The sequence below is a fragment of the Mandrillus leucophaeus genome, unplaced genomic scaffold (genome assembly GCF_000951045.1).
Source record: "Mandrillus leucophaeus isolate KB7577 unplaced genomic scaffold, Mleu.le_1.0 Scaffold296, whole genome shotgun sequence".
Taxonomy (NCBI): Eukaryota; Metazoa; Chordata; class Mammalia; order Primates; family Cercopithecidae; genus Mandrillus; species Mandrillus leucophaeus.
Window position 1 is genome coordinate 1,455,467 of NW_012103098.1, and position 18,482 is coordinate 1,473,948.

General features: G+C 44.9%; 1 protein-coding gene across 4 annotated transcripts in view; it reads right to left on the reverse strand.

Annotated features, from left to right (window-relative positions):
- The window catches only part of CACNA1D (calcium channel, voltage-dependent, L type, alpha 1D subunit), a 326,299-nt gene that overhangs the window by 141,473 nt on the left and 166,344 nt on the right, over positions 1 to 18,482 (reverse strand). For 2 of the 4 annotated variants that reach the window (XM_011986180.1, XM_011986182.1), the window contains exons 5-8: positions 16,433 to 16,575; positions 10,851 to 11,003; positions 10,129 to 10,325; positions 3,226 to 3,329 (exon numbers count right to left, since the gene is read on the reverse strand). In XM_011986180.1, the coding sequence (XP_011841570.1) occupies positions 3,226 to 3,329; positions 10,129 to 10,325; positions 10,851 to 11,003; positions 16,433 to 16,575 (597 nt within the window). Of the gene's footprint in view, positions 1 to 2,526; positions 2,631 to 3,225; positions 3,330 to 10,128; positions 10,326 to 10,850; positions 11,004 to 16,432; positions 16,576 to 18,482 lie in introns of all 4 variants that reach the window. The other 2 variants (XM_011986179.1, XM_011986181.1) reach the window with 1 other exon arrangement.

Here is an 18,482-nt window from a genome sequence, read left to right on the forward strand (position 1 = left end):
AATTATGAAGACTCTTGAGGCTAACATTTAAAAAAAAATAATAATTTGCTTTAACAACAACAAAAATATCAATGGGAAAGTAAGAGGGGAGTAGCAGGCAGAGAGGGAAGGCGGTGGTTGGGGGGGCGGAGGTGGAGGCATGCCAGCCCCTCGTCAGTCTCCAGGGGAGATGCCTCCTCATCTCTCCAGGGCAGCTCACAGAGCCTCTGGGTCTGCACCTCTATTGAACATGTGCCCTCCTGCACTGCTTCAAAATAGGCTACCCCATGAGATAATGAATGCCTACGCACAAGGCCGCTGTCTGTGTCTGAGATATCTTGGCACCCCTGGCCTCTGGACCAGAGCCGGGCACTCTACAGGATCTCAGGAAATACTGGCCAAATCAGGAACACAGCTGCGAGGCTGTGCTTTGCAGACATGGTTCTGTCTTTACCCAAACCAGCCCTAGCAGAGGCCTTCTGGGGGAGTAGACAGGAGGTCGTGGGCAGCCCCTAGGGGTCTGAGCACAACACACACTGACAGTTAGAATTGCTGGGAAGTCTCGGGTTTTTCTTTTATAATTTCATGTGTCATTTCCAGTCTCCTTCATAAGGGATCTAAGTTTTGTTTTGATGAAAAAATATTTTTTTAAAAAAATTATTTTCCCCCAAAATATATTTGAGTAAACCGGTTGTTCCATGAAGGAGTGTACCTTTTTTATCCTCCAGCTTTGGGTACCTCCCACGGAGGTGCAGGTTTAACCCCCATTTGTGATAGTGGGAAGCCCCGCCTCCCATCTTTTTCTCTTTTCTTTTTTTAAGCACCTCACGATCTGGCTCCTGCCTCTGCTTCATCATGCCTGCTGGGGCAATGGTTCCTGCCTGGGGAAGCTAAAAGATAAGGCATGTCACCGGCACTGTTCAAATTAGTGGTTTCCATGGCCTCCGTCAGTTTAGCTGGGTTTAGGAGACATGAGGCGCCAAGGAATTCACACCAGGATTGCTGCTGACCTTGTACAGGAAGCTCCTGTGGCAAAATCAAACACGATGTTATTTCTCCAGGAATAGACACCACCCTCACATGTCCAACCCTAGCCTAAGGCCGCTGAGGTTTACTAGGAGAAAGACACTTCTCACGTTGAGGTGAAAGGGCCTGAGGCTTGAGGAGCCACTCATCTACAGGAGGTGGCTCAGGCAGGGGAGGGTTATGTGGCCCCAGCCACCACCTCTCTCTCTGGGGGGCAGTGGCCCCTGGGGCCATCTCTACATAGGGACTTCCTGTGACAGTGTGCATCCCTGGTGTGGAACTGACTACATTCAATCCAGGGCACGGAAGATGCAGAAAGGAAGCCAAGATGGATAAATGCACTCGGCTTTCTGCTCTGGAAAAGGCAGTGTTTCCAAAAATGCGATTAAAGCCTTTTCACTAACTCAGCATACATGAAGACATCATTTCCCCGAGATACAGCCTCGGAAAGAGCAAGATAAAGTCAGTGAGGAAGAGATAAACTCGCCTGGAATCAAATCCATCAACACTGCTTCCTGAGGGTGCCTGGGAGCAGCGCAGTGACAGAGGCTCCTCTGGGAGACATGGGCCCCTCTTGGGCCTCCTGGTATCCTGCCTTCCCCCCCACATCCTGGCAATGGCTATATAAAGGAGCTGACTGTGAGAGAGCCAGACAGCCCCCGGCTCCCTTCTCTGTAGCACCCCACCTTCTGGGGGTGTCTGAGAGGCGGTATGGATGCAGGGCTGACCACAAGGGTTCTGGGATGGCATCTCTAGCTACAGGCAAGGCACAGCCTGCAACACAAGGAGTCCCCTTTCCAGGCCAGTCTCTGCTACAGCCTCTTTGTGGAGAGTCAATCCATAGAGAGGAAGTGATAAACACGTAAACTTCAAAAACGGTGACTGAATGATGCGGTCTCTGTGAGGCCATGGGAAACGTGTGCACAAAAGTCGATCATCACTCTGCATTGAGAGAAGGATTCTATAGGTTATGGTTAAAACTGAATCACAGGGACAGTTCTCACAGTGACAGCACTAGAAAACCAAGCTAATAAAGAATCCCAATCTGAGGAAGATTTTGAAACTGTACAGTATTTATGTGCTTGAGGCTTATTTCTCCTTCACAGTAAAATCTAAAACTCCCCTGGAAGTATTTATAATGCACTGTGGTGACCTAAAGGGGCCAGGTTATGTACTAATAGACACAAAATTACAAGGGACGAAAGCCTCTTTCCTGGGGAGACCAAGGCTGGAATTCCTTTAACTCACTTGTAATCTACCTCTACACATTCACATACTAACACGACTGGCTTCGGGGGAACGTTTTCATTAAATTAACAGTGTTTGGCAAGCATCGGAAACACAGAATCTCACAGACAGAAACAGGGAGAAAGAATCACAGTTCAATCCAAAAGCAACACACTGAGGGGCCATCAGAGTCCAAACACATGCAGAGAAGCTGTCAGGGAGCAGCTGGGAGACACGCAGAGTTGCCTCACACGTGGCAGCAGGAGAAGGTGAAACACGGATCCAACTGCTTACCCACTAAGGACACCAAGAACCAGGTTAAGGACGAAAAATGAGCCAAGGATGATGAGACTAACAAAATACACCCATGGCCATTCCCATCCTATCGCATCATTTACCTGTAAAACGTAAGGAGATCAGTTATCAGTTACCCATTTGCTAAAGAGCAGAGCCCCAGTTGCAGCTGCCAGACCTCTCAGTGCTTTGCTGAAGGTTAGTGCTCCTAGGACAGGGACTGGGCCTAGGTCCTTCCTTTTTTTTTTTCTTTTTTTTTTTTTCCTGCAAATAAGGACAAGCTCAGCTGCTGAAATCTACAAATGGGGCCTACCAAAAGCCCACCCAATCCAGCTCATTTTGCAACCATTTTATAACAATTAATCTGCATTCTCTTTGGATCCAGACAAATAAAGCAATTATAAATGTATCTCATTTTAGAACAGACAAAAAAGGGCAAGCAATGGAAATTGTTTAAATCTCAAGCAACAATGCTGATTAATTTCTGGTCAATAATCGTTCTATAGTTCTCCTTCATGAAGCCTGGTGAGGTTCCAGGAAACAGCTTGATGTGGGAAGCCTCAGCAGAAAAGAAAGCATCTCAGAGGACACATAAAATGTCTGGCAACCCCTCTTGGCGGCCCTCATCCAGCAAAGCCTGTGTGGTCTTGGCAACTGTCCTCAGGACTCTGCTTTCAAGATGAAAGAGGTGTAGCTTACCCGCTCAATACACCAAGTACAAGATTTAGTACGAAAAATGACCCAAAGATGACGAGACTGACAAAATACACCCAGGGCAATTCAAATCCCATAGCATCATTCATCTGCAAGAAATAAGATGGTCTCATAGGAGTGGGTTAGTAAGAGAATTCAGTAAGGAGAGAGGATCACATTAGAGATAGCATTCTATACATTTAATTAAACTTTACTTAGATTTAAATCAGAAACAACAGTAACCAAATCAGAGACAACAGCAGCCAACACACATTCATCACATATTCCCAATATACACACACACATACAGACAGACACACACACACACACACACACACACATACACACAGAGTTATCAAGGCTTTCAAGCCGAATAATAGCAGATTTTGGCCCCAGGAAGGAAAATCAGCTGGGATTTGGCTTTTTCTTACAGGAAACTGTCTTGATATGTGATTTTCAGGAAAGGTCTTGGTAGAGGACAAAACTAGTGCTTAGCTAGAACCTATTTTCTATACTGCCCAAGATTTTAGACTTTGTGTTTAAAATTTGTGATGGTGGAAAAGTCTTAATTATAGAGACAAACTTGCACCATTTGACTCTATAAACTCTTTTTAAAAACTCCTAAAATAACCTTCTACTGGAAGCCAACCTACCCAAGGAAACCAAACCCACTTTACATCTGGATTATCTGCAACCTGTGAGTGCAAACAAAATGAATGCAGCAAAACGAATGCAAAAAAGAATTTTTTCAAGGTCAACTAGCTGACATATAGTCAGGAGCTCTTTGCAGAATGGGCTTTTTCCTTTTTTTGAGACGGAGTCTCACTCTGTCGCCCAGGTTGGAGTGCAGTGGCCGGATCTCGGCTCACTGCAAGCTCCGCCTCACGGGTTTAGGCCATTCTCCTGCCTCAGCCTCCCAAGTAGCTGGGACTACAGGCGCCCGCCACCTCGCCCGGCTAGTGTTTTGTATTTTTTAGTAGAGACGGGGTTTCACCCTGTTAGCCAGGATGGTCTCAATCTCCTGACCTCATGATCCGCCCGTCTCGGCCTCCCAAAGTGCTGGGATTACAAGCTTGAGCCACTGCGCCCGGCCCGAATGGGCTTTTTCTTAGCTGAACCCACAGAAAGGAGAAGTAGCCCTTATTCTCCACACTTAGCTTTGATCTAGATGACCCCCCTGGGAGACTGGCTCCAGCTGTGAGCTGACTGGGTTTCGAGGTGAAAGGGTGTGGCCTGAGGAACCCCATTCCCCTACTCTTGGACAAGCTCATGCTGCACACTCAGACACAGTCTTCCTGGCAGATCCTGCCAAGAGAAGCCAGAACAAACAGGTGCTTTAAGGATCACAGCTGGATGGAACTTTCCACCAGCACAGGTCAGTGTTAAATTCAGCAAACACCTTTCCCAGGAAGGAGGTGTTAAGGACCAGTCAGGGGACAGAATGGATGACCCAAGGTATGACCCTGCCATAACACCCAGAATTTCCAGCCAATAGGAATTGCGAACAGTCTGGATAGAGCCATCTCTCTTGCCTTGCAGATGCAAGCCCTCAGGGTGTTAAGCCTGTGCTTTTTTGCACATGATCTGGCTCCAGGTTTTAGCTTTATAGAATGAGGCTCGTGCACTTCACAATGTTTGCCTCATGCAGAAGCCAAATAGGGAAAGTGAACATTAAAAAAAATTACCTAACATCTGTTGCTGAAGTCTAGGGAGAGGGCATTAAATCCCTTATGAAACACCTGTTTGGCCACATGAAAACTGATGTGCTTAACAGAACTCATATTAGTCTGCACATCTTACATTGGCAATTAGAGTAATGAACGAGCCTGGGCCGTGGCTGCAATTGTTGATCTAATTAAGTTGGATAAACTAATTTCAACAGGAAGGCAGAGGGTAATTCATCCAGAGCAACTATACCACTAAACTTACTGAAAACCCCATAGATGAAGAAGACACTGGCTGCCTGGTGTGGTGGCCTGTGCCTGGCCTGGGTCAGCACCTGAGACAGAGCCCCATCTGGGCTTGTTTCCCTCTGGGTTGGAACAGAGGTGCATGCAGCAGGGGAGAAGGTGCCCATCAAGGTGACAGGAGGGCGGACAGGTCCAGGGCTCCCATCAGGAAACCTCACTCTTCCGTGACCCCAGCAACCGTCATCTGCTTAGCCATCTGCTTCACCAACCCTCCTTCAGGCCTCAGTCTGCTGTTCCAGAGAATGGCTCTAGTAACGGCTGTCTTCTCCACTTAGGAGGGACAATTTTCCTTTAAAAAATTTAAAACCCTTTAATTTCTTGGGAGTAGGTGTTCATCAGATTCACATTTGCTCAAATCAGAAGTATCACTTAGAATGACAGTTGAGGCCTGGAGGGAAAGGCTGGAGTTGAACACAGTCCACTGGAGATTCCAAATCTCGAAGTCAGAAGGTGGGGCAAAAGAGACAAGCTTCAGCTCTGAGAGCCAGTCTTGCTCCCAGTGAACCCTTCTCAATCCAAGTCCCTTTTCAGAGCCAAGCATTTCTTAGATCTTAACATATACAAAAGAAAAATCAGAATATGCAAGCTGTTCCCAAAAATACCCACATGAAAATAAAGACTGCTTGGGATTTTGCCTATATGGTCTTTATCAACAATGAAGAAACTGGCTTCCACTGAAGGACTTCAATTTAGATAAATTTTTAAAAATCTTGTATCAAAGTCATCAAGGGGTGTCATCTGGTGCCCAGGAGTTTTCTTTTTAGCTTCAGTTTTCCTTCTTTTAGAAGGCTGAAATGGGCCAGGTGCAGTGGCTCATGCCTGTAACCCCAACACTTTGGGAGGCCAACGCAGGCGGATCACCTGAGGTTGGGAGTTCAAGACCAGTCTGGCCAACATGGTGAAACCCGTCTCTATTAAAAATACAAAAATTAGCTGGACGTGGTAGCAAGTACCTGTAATCCCAGCTACTTGGGAGCTGGAACCCCAGAGGCAGGGGTTGTAGTGAGCTGAGATCATGCCATTGCACTCCAGCCTGGGCGACAGAGCAAAACTCCATCTCAAAAAAATTAAACAAAATAAAAATAAAAGGCTGAAATGCATATTCATGTCTCAAGTTATAGACCAATGCAAGGCTGTTTTTCTAGCTGCTGAAAACACTTCTGGAAAGTTGGTATACTGGTTTTAACTCCCCAGAACATGCAATAAGAAAAAGGCAAGCCCTCGGCTGGTTATTGAGAAACTTCCTAGGTGCCCTGGATGAAGGAGATTGTCAGCTTGACCATGAGTACTTGTGAAGGTCTGACAGCCAGCACCTCTGTAGGAGTGTGCATTGAGAAAAGAGCTCAGTGCTAAAGCAAGACACCAGAAATTATCTGGATAGCTGTCTCCTGAAACCAATACTTTTTATTTTCCACATTTAAAAACAACTTCTTTCAATTGAAGGGAAAAAAGTTTCCTCCAAGTTGAAGAGAAAAATCAAATCATGTAAGTTTAATTCTGCATCTTGAGAAGCCCAGAGAGGTTCCATGACCTACTCCAGGTCACACAACCAGCCTAAACAAGCACTCTTTCCCTGCCCTACACCCTGCTGCCTCTGTGAGCAACAAACACTTACATGTGGGTCAAACAACAGCTCAGTTATATTTATGGAACTCACTTTATCAAAGAACTCTACCATAGGTTTCTTCCCGCCAGAACTTAATGATCCCACTTCCCACACATCCAAATAGTCCTGTTCTAAGTGTGCCTTTCTACATATTGGACCCACCCGTAATTCCCTTCTCAAGACCCTGCCAGACATTTTCCAGACGCTAGGGAGAAGCAAGGCATAAATGAGCCTGAGAAAGCTGACTGAATATAAACTTGACTCGATGCAAAACAATGCCCTGCAAAGACTTTGTCCACCATATGAAAACACCTAAAGGATTCAGAAATGTGCTTGTAGTCAATATTTAAAATCTAATCTCTTTTTATCTCCCAAGATGTTCCCTTTATGCCCTAGTTGTGGATAAAAATAGATATTCAAACATGGCACATCTACACTAATGAGGCAATATGCCTGGTACACTTGAAGGATGATGCCCATCACTTGTGTTTATTGAGTGCCTGCTCGGTGCCAGGCACCGTGCTGGGCAGGGATGTTCTGCTACGTATCACAGTGGTGTGGCTTCCAGCTGACTGTGGCCCATGAAATATTAGGAAGGCTTGGTTCCTTGGCCCCTGCCTGTCTCTATGATGAGCTAATAAATACAATCAACAGGTAATTAAAAACAATCCTGATGTGTTTCAGAGAGTAAGATCTTAGAGAACAGTCGGGAAGACATTACTTAGCTGCCCCCTAGTGTTCTGGAAGGATTCATAAACTGCTGACAGGTGGAAGAATGCCAAGGAAAGAGTGCTGGGTTCTAGTCTAGGCCAGTGGGTTCCCATAGCATGACCCGCAGGCCAAATCCAGCTTGCTGTCTGCTTTTATATGGCCTCAAGCTAAAAGTGATTTTTACAGTTTCAAATGGTTGGTGGAGGAAAAAATCAAAAACAAAATATTTCATGACACAGAGAAGTTACACAAAATTCAATTTCAGGGTCCATAAATGAAGTCTGATTAGAATAAAGCCACATCCATTTGCTGATGTATTGCCCATGGCTGCTTCCTAGCTATAGTGGCAGGGCTGAATAGTTGCCAAGGTGACCATGGAGCCTGTAAGACCAAATACATTTTCTATTTGGCCCCTTATAAAAAGATTTGCAGACCTCTGTTCTAGATCAAGGACCACAACCATTTGCTGTAGAACCCAGGGAATGTTCCATGGTCTCTACTCCACTGTCTCCATCTTCAAGATCCCAGATCTTCTATAAAGGGATACAGACTGGGATAAAGTTTATAAATGACTTGAGATCCTCCACCAGAATAAAAATGCTGTGTAATTCATGGAGAATGCAATTATACTGTCAAATTATTAACCATGTGATTGTCATATTAATAATAAAAATAATAATTATATCATCCTAGATGATATTTAAACCTTCTCAGGAAAGCAAGTGGAAACTTTTGTTTCCAGGAGCCTGAAGTTCCCCCTCCTTTAATCATCTACTCCCAGGTTTTACACTTGCTTGGCAACAGGAAAATTGTGAGAATCGATGTGCGGGAATATAACATGAAGTATAAAATTGTTCATTAGTCAAGGTATGTTGGATCCACAGTTGACAATTCACCATGTCAATGGAGAGAAAAACAAAGCTGAGAGGAGTCACAGATTTTGATTTTTTAAAAATCAAAATGTTGTCTTCTGTACTGTCTGGGGAGGGGAAATATCAGAGTTTGGGCTATTGTGATGATGCTTTTTCTATTTATGAGAAACTTCAAGGGAAGACTGGAATTGAGATCTCAACTAATCTGACCAGAAGTTGCAATTTAGGAAATAATAGCAAAAATGAATGCTTCACCTAACCTGAGGGCCCTCTTGCATACGGGAGCCATGCCCCTGGCTCAGCCAATACCATCCCCCTCCTCCTTCCTCTTCATGAAAAGACATTGTTTTACGAATATAAACAACAGATGTGCATACCCCCTCCCCCACATACACACACACACAGACACACACACACACACACACACACACTCTCACACTCTCTCTCTCTCTCTCTCACACTCCTATGACAATCAGAAAAAGAAAGGGAAGTAGGAAAAACAAGATATAACGTGTTGGTGATGCTTAAACCTCATCAAACTAGACTCACTTCGGGGACTAAAGGTAAAAATATACCTTCTTTGCCTAATATTAAATATATGGGGACATCTACAATCCTGTGAGCTGGCGAAGGGAAGCAAAAACCTATTTATAACCATTATCTGTTACAGTCTCTGAAGTTATGGAGGAACAGCAAATCCTAAAAAGTATCTAAAATTTAGAAACTATCAGAAGCTACTTCTCAATTTACAGGCCTTCTGTCTAAAAGCTGCTGACTTCAGAAGTACTTTATTACTAATTTCCTTTTAACAACTCATGATTGGAATCCTGGTTACTCCCCTTTGGACTTGGATTTAGGCTCAAAATCTACATGTTAGCTGTCTTTACCAGCAACTCTTATACCATGGAAAACAATTTCTAAACTTCTGTGAGCTTTATTTACATTCTAACAAACAAACTCAGCCCTGGGAAATGGCTGTTAAAATACTATAGCACTTATTTTTATGTAGCAAATCTTTCTGGCTCTATCGGGAACAAGAGGAATCAGACCCCCGCCTTGAAAGAGCGTCCAGCTGTTTTCATGGCAGGCTGGATGGGTCCACCAGCCCTGGAAGTCTACATGCCATTCCTACCCTTTCTGCCAGAGCTCTGTAGCTTCAAATAGAAAAGAAGACAGCTAAGGGTTTGTGCTGGGCCAATTTATGGTAATACTAAAGACAAGAACAGGAAATATTATCATGGGAGACACTCACATTGGGTTTAAGGTTATACTGAGTTACGGAAAGCACTAAAGGGATCCGATTTACATTCCCTTTCTTCCCTTTAGGATCTAGTAGAACAACCTGCCTTGATGTATAAACGATTAACTTTAGCCTGTGGCAGTCCAGGAGCCTCGTTACCTGGAAAGTGACCCTTTGGCTCTCTTAAGAGTTGAATCAGGATAGCCCTGGCTTCCTGGAGTTCCTCCAAAGGGGACCACTGGGCACCCTTGGCACCAGGTCTTCAGGCAGCACTGGGGAGTGGAAGACTAAAGCCAGAAGCCAACATCGTGCAGCAGCTTCCTGCAACTGAAACTAAGGCCCTCGAGGAGCAGGATGATGAAGGCTGCTGGTAAAGACAGCATCTGCTTCCCTTCCCAGATAACTGACTTCAGGGTTTCTCTTCCAGCCACCTCTCCAGTGGCTCTAGCTCATAAAATTCACTTATCCAAGGAAAGAACCCTCCACAAACTCTCTCCCCAGGGTACTTACCCAGTAGAGCACATCTGTCCAGCCCTCCATGGTGATGCACTGAAACACAGTGAGCATAGCAAAGGCAAAGTTATCAAAGTTGGTGATGCCTCCGTTCGGGCCAACCCAGCCACTCCTACATTCCGTGCCATTGGCAGTACACTGGCGTCCGTTCCCTGAGAACGCACATGGAGCTGGGTCCTCTTCAGCTACGATATCTGCAAACACAGCAAACAGGCTGCACCACTCAGGACAGAAACATCAGGAAATCCAAGCCAGGGAAGGTGAGCATCCTCACCAGAGCCTGGGACACCCTACCGCCCCCTCTGTGATGCCTCAGGATTCTGCTCATCCTTCAAGGTTCCCTTCAGATGCTCCCTCCTTAGTGGAATCTGCCATTTCCTCTTGTCAGAATCCATGGCTCTTTTCCTCTGCACCTGTGCTTACAGCACCCTCCTTAGGCTTAGACAGCACAATGCTGTTGGTTTGCCTCATGTTTTTACTTTGGAGGTCTCTCATCTTGTTTGCCAGGACACATTACACAGGAAATCGGGGTGGAAAGGGAGACTGAATTCTCATCTATTCTGAACACAGCTCATACTGAGAACTGGCTCAGTAAACGTGCTGGTATATTGGGCATTTTTTTTCCTATTTTGTTTTAGATTTTCCCCAAACTATGAAAGTTGCTTTGGGGAAAACCAAAAATTTTTTAAATTAAGTTAGCTATAATTCCCATTACTCACCTGAGTCAGCAAAAAAACATGTTTTGTGCATTTTTCCAATAAAAAGTTCCAATCCTATAATAGCATAGATTATGATTACAAATAATACCAAAAGGGCTATGTGAAGGAGGGGAACCATGGCTTTTATAATGGAGTTCAGGACAACTTGTAAACCTAGGAAAGACAAAAAAAAAAAATAAGTTTGTGAGCCAGGAAGGTACTCCAATGACTCATATATATAATTCCTACTCATGCCTCCTTTATTTAGAACACATAGTAATACAATTCAAAGAGGTATTTCAAAGCTTTTCATTAATATTAAGCCTGGATATGAGACACACTGAAAAGGAACCTTCAAGATCATCTAGTCCAACTCCCTCACTAGACAGAGGGAAAAACTAAGGCCTAGGGAGGGGACTGCCCACTGTCAAAGTTCATCATTCATTTATGCATTTCTTCATCCATCTGACAAAATCTCTTAAACATCGACCACGTGGAAATCATAACGTTTGGTGCTTTGGAGCAATATGAAGATGGTTTATGTAAAATGTCTTCCTCAAAAAATTATATTCTAGGAGACACAGAATTAAACACAAATAACTCTACCCTGGGGTAGCACACAGATGCTATATGAATATCCAACAGTTAAAATTAATAGGTGTTGAGAGCTGACAAGGCCAAAGGGATTGTGACCAACTCAGCATTCCACTGGAGGCTATAGGATCAAACAGCAAACTGTTTATCATGAATGCCACCATGAATGCAGGATGCAGGCAAACTCACAACTGCACCTACAACCAGGTTTGCTGAGGGCAATCACTCACTCCCTGGTGCTGTGCTCATTGAGGTTATCTATTGGGATATCTAGAGCCTATTGTCAGAAGAATGCAGTCTTGTAAGCCTGCTGTAAATCAAGCAGCTTACCGACAACCACTCCCCGCTCTCGCTATCTCCTTTACCCAATAAAATGCGAAAGGCTCTAAAGCTCAGGGCTCTTGTTAACTAGAAGCAAGGAGCCCCGTGACCCTTTCTTCCAAATATATGCTTTTGTCTTTGTCTTTGTCTTTATTCCCACGTTCATCATCCTTTGTTCAGATCCCCAAGGTCCATGCAGGTAACAAACAGGGATGAACAAAGTGAAGAAAGGGCCCTGAGGCAGCTTCCCTCTGGGCACAGCCCAAAGGCCAGGTGGGGTGGATTTCCACAGGTGGGCATGGGAGAGAGGCGACTCCAGGGAAGAAGAACAGAGTACCAAAAGCACAGAGGAGAGTAGCACAGCATGGGCTTGATTGGTGGTTATATAGTGGAAAAGAAAATCAGGAAAGAGAAGTAGATTGCAGCCAGGGTTGTGGGTTTTGAATCCGGGTTATGGAGCCAGACTAGACCACTGGCAAAAGGCAGCGGCTTTAGAAAGACCAACAGGACAGCAGCAGGCCAGACACACAGAGAGGCAGTTCAAGAGTGCTGGAGTAGCAAGGGTGAAGATCAGGATGAGACCAGAACTCAGCAACTGAGTCAGAATGAGAGGAAGGTACCTATGGAGCACACCAGTTATTTGAGCCAGGGTCTTGAGGCAAAATCCCAGTGCCCCCAACAAAACTACGCATTTCAAAGGGAGATTCTCCAGGAATGAGGGAGGTGGGAGGGGCAGGGGGAGGGTTGAGAGCGATTTGAGCCTTGTTAAGTTTGATGTTGGTATTACATAACATTAAGGTAGATGTGTCCTGAAGCTGAAATGTGGTCTTGAGAGACAGGCACTTGAGAAATGACGATTTCTGGCCTTGTGAGGTGGCTCACGCCTGCAATCCCAGCAATTTGGGAGGCCAAGGTGGGTGGATCACTTGAGGTCAGGAGTTCGAGACAAGCCTGGCCAACGTGATGAAACCCCATCTCTACCAAAAATACAAAAATTAGTTGGGTGTGGTGGTGTGCGCCTGTAATCCCAGCTACTCGGGAGGTTGCCATCAGAGAATCACTTGAACCTGGGAGGCGGAGGTTGCAACTCCAGTCTGGGGGACAGAGCAAGACTTCGTCTCCAAAAAAAAAAAAGGAAAAAAAAAAAGGGAGAGAGAGAGGAAAAAAAACCGATTATTTCCTACATTTAAAACTTTTGCTGCCATGGAGGTCCTAGCAAGGCAGGGTCTTGCTGAGTCTGAAATCCTCAGACTCAGAGACATTACTTTCAATGGCAAAAACCACAATTACTTTCACACCAACCTAATACAAGCTACCCATGGAGTTATACTCAGTGCCACAGTGTGGGTAAGGCTACCCATCAAGTGAGAGAAAAAGAGGTCATGAAAAGAAGGATGGGGGCAGCACTCAGGATTAGGATTGGGTCTGCAGGACCAAGAGAATGAGGGAGAATGGGCAGGAACCCAGAACCTGCCCTGGAGACCAGGCCTCCTGACCCTGCATTGGTGTCCCCCATCTTCTCCATGGCCCCGTGACCTCAGCACGACTGTGCTGCTCCCTCTTTTCCTTCTTACCTTCTCCTTCCCTGTCCTTCCCTGTTGTCTCTCTACCTTCAAACGTTCCCTCTTCTGCTATCACCTCACTTTCCCAATACATATTCAGGAAAAAAAGAAAGCAAGAAGCTGAGATGCTTATATCAGAAACCAGAATACAGCAAGCAAAGAGAAGACTTAGCAATAATGACAAACCTTTACCATGATAAGCAGCACAGGAGGAGGCAGAGGACAGGATGGTGAGGGAAAAGCAGTAAGAGGATTTCAGACTCAGCACGACCCTGACTTGCTACAACCTCTATTACAACTAAAACCCTGGGTGCTACACCTTTGGATATGTAAATGTCCACATGGTTTTTTCAAAAATGATCAATTAGGATGATTTTCAATATGTTTTTCCTCCTACAGAGAACACATGGAAGGGAAAAGACAACACCCGTTCCAATCCCCATGGCCAGGTTTCTATTGTTGTTTTGGTTTTCTTGAGACACCAGTGGGCCATGCAAAATCAACTCCCAGCAGTTAGCTCTTCTAAATTCCATGGCAGTAAGCTTTGTGAATATTTTTTACATTTAGAGTAACTACTGTATTTCAGATTGGTCACATTTTAGGAGATGATAAAGTTGTATCCGACTGTGAACATGTATACTTTATTGCATTCAGCTCCTTTGTACATACTCAACATGTATGGTAGATCTCAGTGGATCTCAAGGGACTCTAGTGAAGGAGGCAGGAGTGGGAAGAACACCAGGTCAGGAACGTGGAGATCGTGAGTCTGGTTCTGTCTGGCTACTCACTAGCTGTGGGAACTTACACAAGTCACGACCTCCAACAGACCTCAGTTTCCTGTCTAAAAGATGCAGGTAGACCAGATGATCTTTAGGAGTCTTTTCCACTTTGATAGTCTTGAACTTTGATAAATGTTTCCCTGTCCAACACAGAAGGACAGGGAAAGAGAAGGGAAGAAGTTAAACAGCGAGCAGCACAGTAGTGCTGAGGTTGCCGTGGAGAGAATGGGGGACGTCAACACAGGGGTCAGGAGGCCTGGTCTCCAGGGCAGGCTCTGGGTTCCCGCCCATTCTCCCTCAGTCTCTTAATGTGGGTGGTTAAGAACTCCACAAATGCCTGATTCACCACCTTGTGAAATAAATTTATGTTTCACTGAATGAATATATATTTCCATACACACACGCACACAAAATTATGTCTTACAGAACAGTCTGGATTTTCTTTCGCAGGGACTAAACAATTCCAAGATAAGTGTAAACAGTCAAACATTCCTAGACATTTTTAACAACTTCGGGTACTAGAGAAGTAATCAGCAGGCCACGGCTGCCAACCAGCATTAGAAACAGCACATCCGACAACCTCTGATCCCTTCCTTCAAAAGCCTGTTTGAGTTTGATGAGAGACTGGGATGTTCCCTACCTAGATGGTTAAAAATATAAGCTCAAAAGTCCTCATACAAGACTCAGACTCACACTTTTCCCCGCTGACCTGCGGGAGAGTTAAACACAAATCTCCCTATCAAATTTCAAACAGTGATGTCTGTTGGTGAAAGGAAGAAATACAGTTTAAAACGAATTCTCAAGAATATCTAGGAGCACTGCACTAGTTGATTAGTAAATATCTCATTAGCCAAGGAAGCAAACACAACACTATGTGAGTTCTTGGATTTTTCACTGGCTAGAGGCTCGCACGCACACACGCGCACAGCCGCAGCCCGCAAAGTCTGCATGCAACACGTACCATAGACAGGCTGTCCTGTTATTTGCTCTTTGGGGGAAAAAGCTGTCGTGGTTACTTTGAAATTAGATTAAGCTATAACAACTAATTCTGGAAGAACATGTTTGCTCACTGAACTTCTCATTTAATCGTGTTACACTTAACAGAGCCAGTCATTTCCAAGGTATTTCTGTTTTTCTCAATTGATTCCACACAGTTCTGTGGTTTTGACTTGTGCTGATCTTTTTCAATGAAAATAAATGAACCATCTGGAAAAACAAGTACACATAAAACACTACTTCCTACATTTTAAAATGTTAAATTTGGAAATTTTTTTTTTCCAGAGGATTTTTGGTGCATTTTAAGTGCCAAGAAATTTAATAAAAACTTCATGAAGAACTTCTGGAGAGGCAAAAAATGTGATCTGTGTTCTTCTGATGGCTTTATGAGTTGTGAAAAACAGGCACACCCTGCAATCCCGTATTCCTGCTCAGAGGCACCAGCCCTCAGAAAGGTGTTAGGACTTCTACCCATGGAAGTGCCCAACACAGGAGTCCTGTCAGGGGCAGAGCCCAGTGAGGCAACCCCAAACGCCTTATGGAAGGATAAGAGGCTGCAGCCGTTGGCCAGGGCACAGACAGGGCATCTGTTCCAACTCAGGTATGATTTAACCTGGCCTGGAGGCCTGGAGCCAGAAGCCCAGTGGGGCCTGGCACTGAGCGGTATTGGTAGGGCCTAGTGGCTAAAACTCTCTCTCTCACTCACTGAGAGCCTCTGTGCTCCAGACATCCGTTAGGGGCTCTCCCTCCATTATCTCATTCTGTTCTCACAACAGCCTTCAAGGCACGTGCTCCTGTGCCCTGTACCCAGCTGAAGCGTTCATCCTTTCCCCCAGAGCTGGGTAGCACCGTTTCTGAGAGTAGAGGAGCCAATCACAGTTTCCAGGAGTCCATCCCTCTGGTGCTCCCCACTTGGGGAAAAAAAAAAAAAAAGGCAGGCAGCTGAGTCCTCCAACACCCTCATCCACAAACACACTACTTTCAGAGGGGCAAGCCTGGGAGTGGAGGAGTGGATGGCAGCATGTCGCCAGAGAGGAAAAATAGACCGGAATTAAAGGCCTGAACCCAAGGTCTCACCCCAATGCCTTGTCTTTCTGCAAGAGAAGATTCTCTCGTCCACAAAATCAGAATGACAATAACTGCCACCTGTCCCCCTCTCGGGGCTGTCAGAGGGATCCAACATGACAGTGCAAGCCAGAGTGTCCTGTCAACTGTGAAGGAGGCCACAGTCGTCCGCTGACCCCTGGCTGGCACAGAGCAACTCACCTCGAAGCACCAGTCAATGATTCTGAGACCCACCTGGAAGGAAAAACCAGCACACTCCTGACTCTAGGAAACAATAAGTGCTTACTGGGCACTCCTGACACTAGTCGAAGTGGTCGCAACACTCGAAAGGCACGGAGGGCTTTGACATCAAAGCCTCCAGACTTGCCGCTAGAGTGGTTCCCGCCTTCTGTTTCTTTGGTTAATTGTTCCAAAATTACACTAAACAATCTGAAAGAAGAGAAAGAGAAAGAAACGTTAGAGTCTGTCACCCCAGGGAAGCGGAACAGGATGATAACCGTGTTATTTCTGAACAAGGGCTAATTCTGTATGGCTGCTGCTTAAATCAAAGGAAGACAAAGACGAGAACTGGGCTGTGGAATTGGAATACAGATGACTCCAACTCTAGAATGACTGGGACAGGGATTAACCTCATCTGGTTTTATCGCAATGGAGCAGCAGAGAGCAAGTCTGTTCCCAAAGAAGAGGGGACTCCCTGGGAACCCAATGATGACAAGTGGAACTGCTGCAAACTGAAATGACCACAGTCGTGTTGGTGGCTACCATTCATGAGCACTGCACATACATTGTCGCATTAATTCTCACAAAATGTTATGCAGTAGGAATTAAGAACACCATGTTACACATGAGAAAACAAACTCAATAGGAATAAGTAGCTTGTCCAAGGTCACACAACCAGCAGCAACACATGTAAAAGCAGGCCTGTGGACCTCTCTAGAACGTAGGTTCTGTAACAGCAAGGAGTTTTGGTCTGCTCTGCTCATTTGTGTATGTGGTCTATTCTAGTCTAGAGCCTATTACAGTATCTGACACATAGGAAGTACTCCAAAAATATCTGATGAATCAATCAATGCATGACTTCAAAGTCTCACATCTTAATATGTCATACGTAGTCAATGTAGTCACTAACACACATACCCCAACCTTCACCTTCATAGGGATATTTGGATGATGTAAATCACAGATACTAAGGAGCTGTGCAAAGGCTAAAGGCAGTTATCTAAGGTAAGGTATTAATATCATCATTCTCTCTTTTGAAATGTGAATAATATTGTACCTGGCAGCCACAATAAATTTTGTCCTAGTCTTAGAAGGTTCGGATAAAGCTCTTTTCAGGCAATCTGCTCATTTAACAGTTACTTTTCCTCTTTTAAATATTCTTTGGAATTATTGCTCATTTTTCAGAGTAAGTATAAAATTTGCCCATTTCAAACAGCATCAACTCTGGCCAATCAGATTGTGGGAATGACTGGCCCAGCAACAAAGAAAAGGTCTCCAGAGTTTAATGAGCAGACAAAGCAGAAACTGCCCCCACTGGCATGTCTCTGGGCTGCCAAGACACTAAGTCCATAAAACATAGGGTGGTCTGATGGCAGCCCTGACTGGGTATAGTTGTATAGTTCCGAGGCATTGACAGACCAATCCTTTGTTTTAGTAACAGTATATCAATTAGCAACAAACCCGGTCTCCACCTCTACAAAGCTTCAGATGGTGAGCTCTCCCTAGTTATGACTGAGGAAACAGATCAGATTTATGACAGGCTTCTCTCTCTTCAGCATGGTTTTTACAAAATTACTGTAAATCCCTGCAGCAAGGCTAAAGTGAAGTCTCTCCTCCAAAACAAATTCATAGCTTCAGAAAAAACAAAGAAAAAGAAAGAAAGAAAACCTCAAACTCTTCTGCAATGTGCAAGCCACAGGAATTTTCATCCCAAAGGGTTAGCAAAGTAATTTATGCAGGTAGTGACTGAAGACTGCTTTCAAGTATCCGTGTTTTGCAACATCTACTTCACGGTCCCTTTATTCCTTGTTCTTCAGCAATGTCCTTGAAAACACATGAAAAATGTCTCTCTCTTATTACCAAAGAGCCCAAGTCAGAGAGAGAAGCAGGCTGTGTTCCCAGGCAGTGCAGGGCTGCAAGGGGCCAGGGCTGGTTTCCATTCCTAAGAGTTATGAGATATTAGGGAAGTCCCTCTCCTCCTCTGGGCCTCAGTTCTCCTCTCTGTAAAATGACAAAACTGGATTTAATGACTCAGAGAATGACATTTCCACTCTACTATTCCGTGATTCTGTTCCTCACCACCACGCCTCTCCAAAAAAGTACCATGGGCCCGAAGA